This window comes from Malurus melanocephalus, unplaced genomic scaffold (assembly GCF_030028575.1).
Source record: "Malurus melanocephalus ecotype Western Australia unplaced genomic scaffold, MMel_1.1 scaffold_699, whole genome shotgun sequence".
NCBI lineage: Eukaryota > Metazoa > Chordata > Aves > Passeriformes > Maluridae > Malurus > Malurus melanocephalus.
In genome coordinates, this window is record NW_026623931.1 from 125,023 (window position 1) to 126,278 (window position 1,256).

At 54.2% G+C, this 1,256-nt stretch overlaps 1 protein-coding gene across 1 annotated transcript in view; it reads right to left on the minus strand.

Annotated features, from left to right (window-relative positions):
* SPON1 (spondin 1) overlaps positions 1-477 on the minus strand; it is an 85,458-nt gene extending 84,981 nt beyond the window's left edge. The window contains exon 1 of the mRNA XM_057384321.1: positions 93-477. Within this exon, the coding sequence (XP_057240304.1) occupies positions 93-315 (223 nt within the window). The 5' untranslated portion in view covers positions 316-477. The remainder of the gene's footprint in view (positions 1-92) is intronic.
* Between the last annotated feature and the right edge of the window lie 779 nt (positions 478-1,256).

A 1,256-nucleotide genomic window follows, 5' to 3' on the forward strand; every position in this document is an offset into this window, starting at 1 on the left:
CTGACATTATCATTACTATGGGTTGTAGAGGATGTCCAACTTACCCCCCTGACATTATCATTACTATGGGTTGTAGAGAATGTCCAACTTACCCCGGTAACTGTTCCCAGGCTTGTAAAATTCCGGATCGCCCTCCACCCTCAGGCTGAATTCATTGTACCCTTCCCTCCTGGTGCCTTGGGCTCGCAGAATCCGGCTGCAATATCCTTCGGATTTGGCGGCTTTCTCCAAGGTTTCGTCGGAAAATCCTTTGGCCACCAARGGGAAAGTCAGCGCCAGGAGCCGCAGGGCCAGCGGCTGCAGATGCGCTCCCATCCCGCAGATCCGCGCAACTTTTTGGGGAGGGATCCGGGGTCTCGGGGGGCACGGGGGGCTCGGCAGGATGGGATGAGAGATCCCGGGAACCCCAAAAATGAGCTGCCAGGGCGGATCGGAGAGACCGGCTCTGCTGCCGGCGAGAGGGAGGGGATAAACGGGGAGGGGAGGGGAGACGAGAGGAGAGGAGGGAAGGAGGGAGGGAGGGAAGTCTGATCTTGCCCAGATCCCGGACTGAAGTGCTGTTTTGTTTCAGAGCGGGTGATTAAGCGGCTCGGTGGTGTTTATTTAGGCGAGCTGAATTCACAGGGTTTTGTGAAAGAGCGGAGCTCTCTCCCAGACACAGCGCGGAGCTGCGTCCGCAGACCCGAAATTAAATCACCCGCATTCCTGCCCAAGTCTGTAGTTACTGTAGGGATAACAAGGCTCAAAGAATTTCCCCGCACCCCTCCCGTCTTTCCCCGAAGCAGCAGACACGATGAACATTACCAACTAACCGAGGATGGAGGCAGCGCTCCCGACAAGCGAACAGCATCGGCTGCGCCTTCCCGGGTACSGCGGGGAGAAAAAACAGAAAAAAACACCAAATTCATCATCTCCGCAGCAGCCTGCCGCTGTGAGCATCACACACTGTGAATGTTCGCCCCAGTGAATGTGGGAGGGCTGCTCAACACTCGGGAGAATCCCGGCAGATGCAAGGAGAGAGCAGGGCTCGGTATTTTGCCTTTACACAAGGCACGATGAATGACTTATCTGAATTCACAAAAGAAGATTACAACAGTGGAAAAAAAAGAAAGTGAACCTACACCCCTGAGGTCCCGAACTCTAGGGTTTTGATCCTAAAATGCTGTTCTCTCTCTCCATCCCTCCACTGCTTTGTAAGTGGAGGAGAAAGTCAGAAGGGTCTTCAAGCAGGACCTGAATACTTTCAGGATGACAGA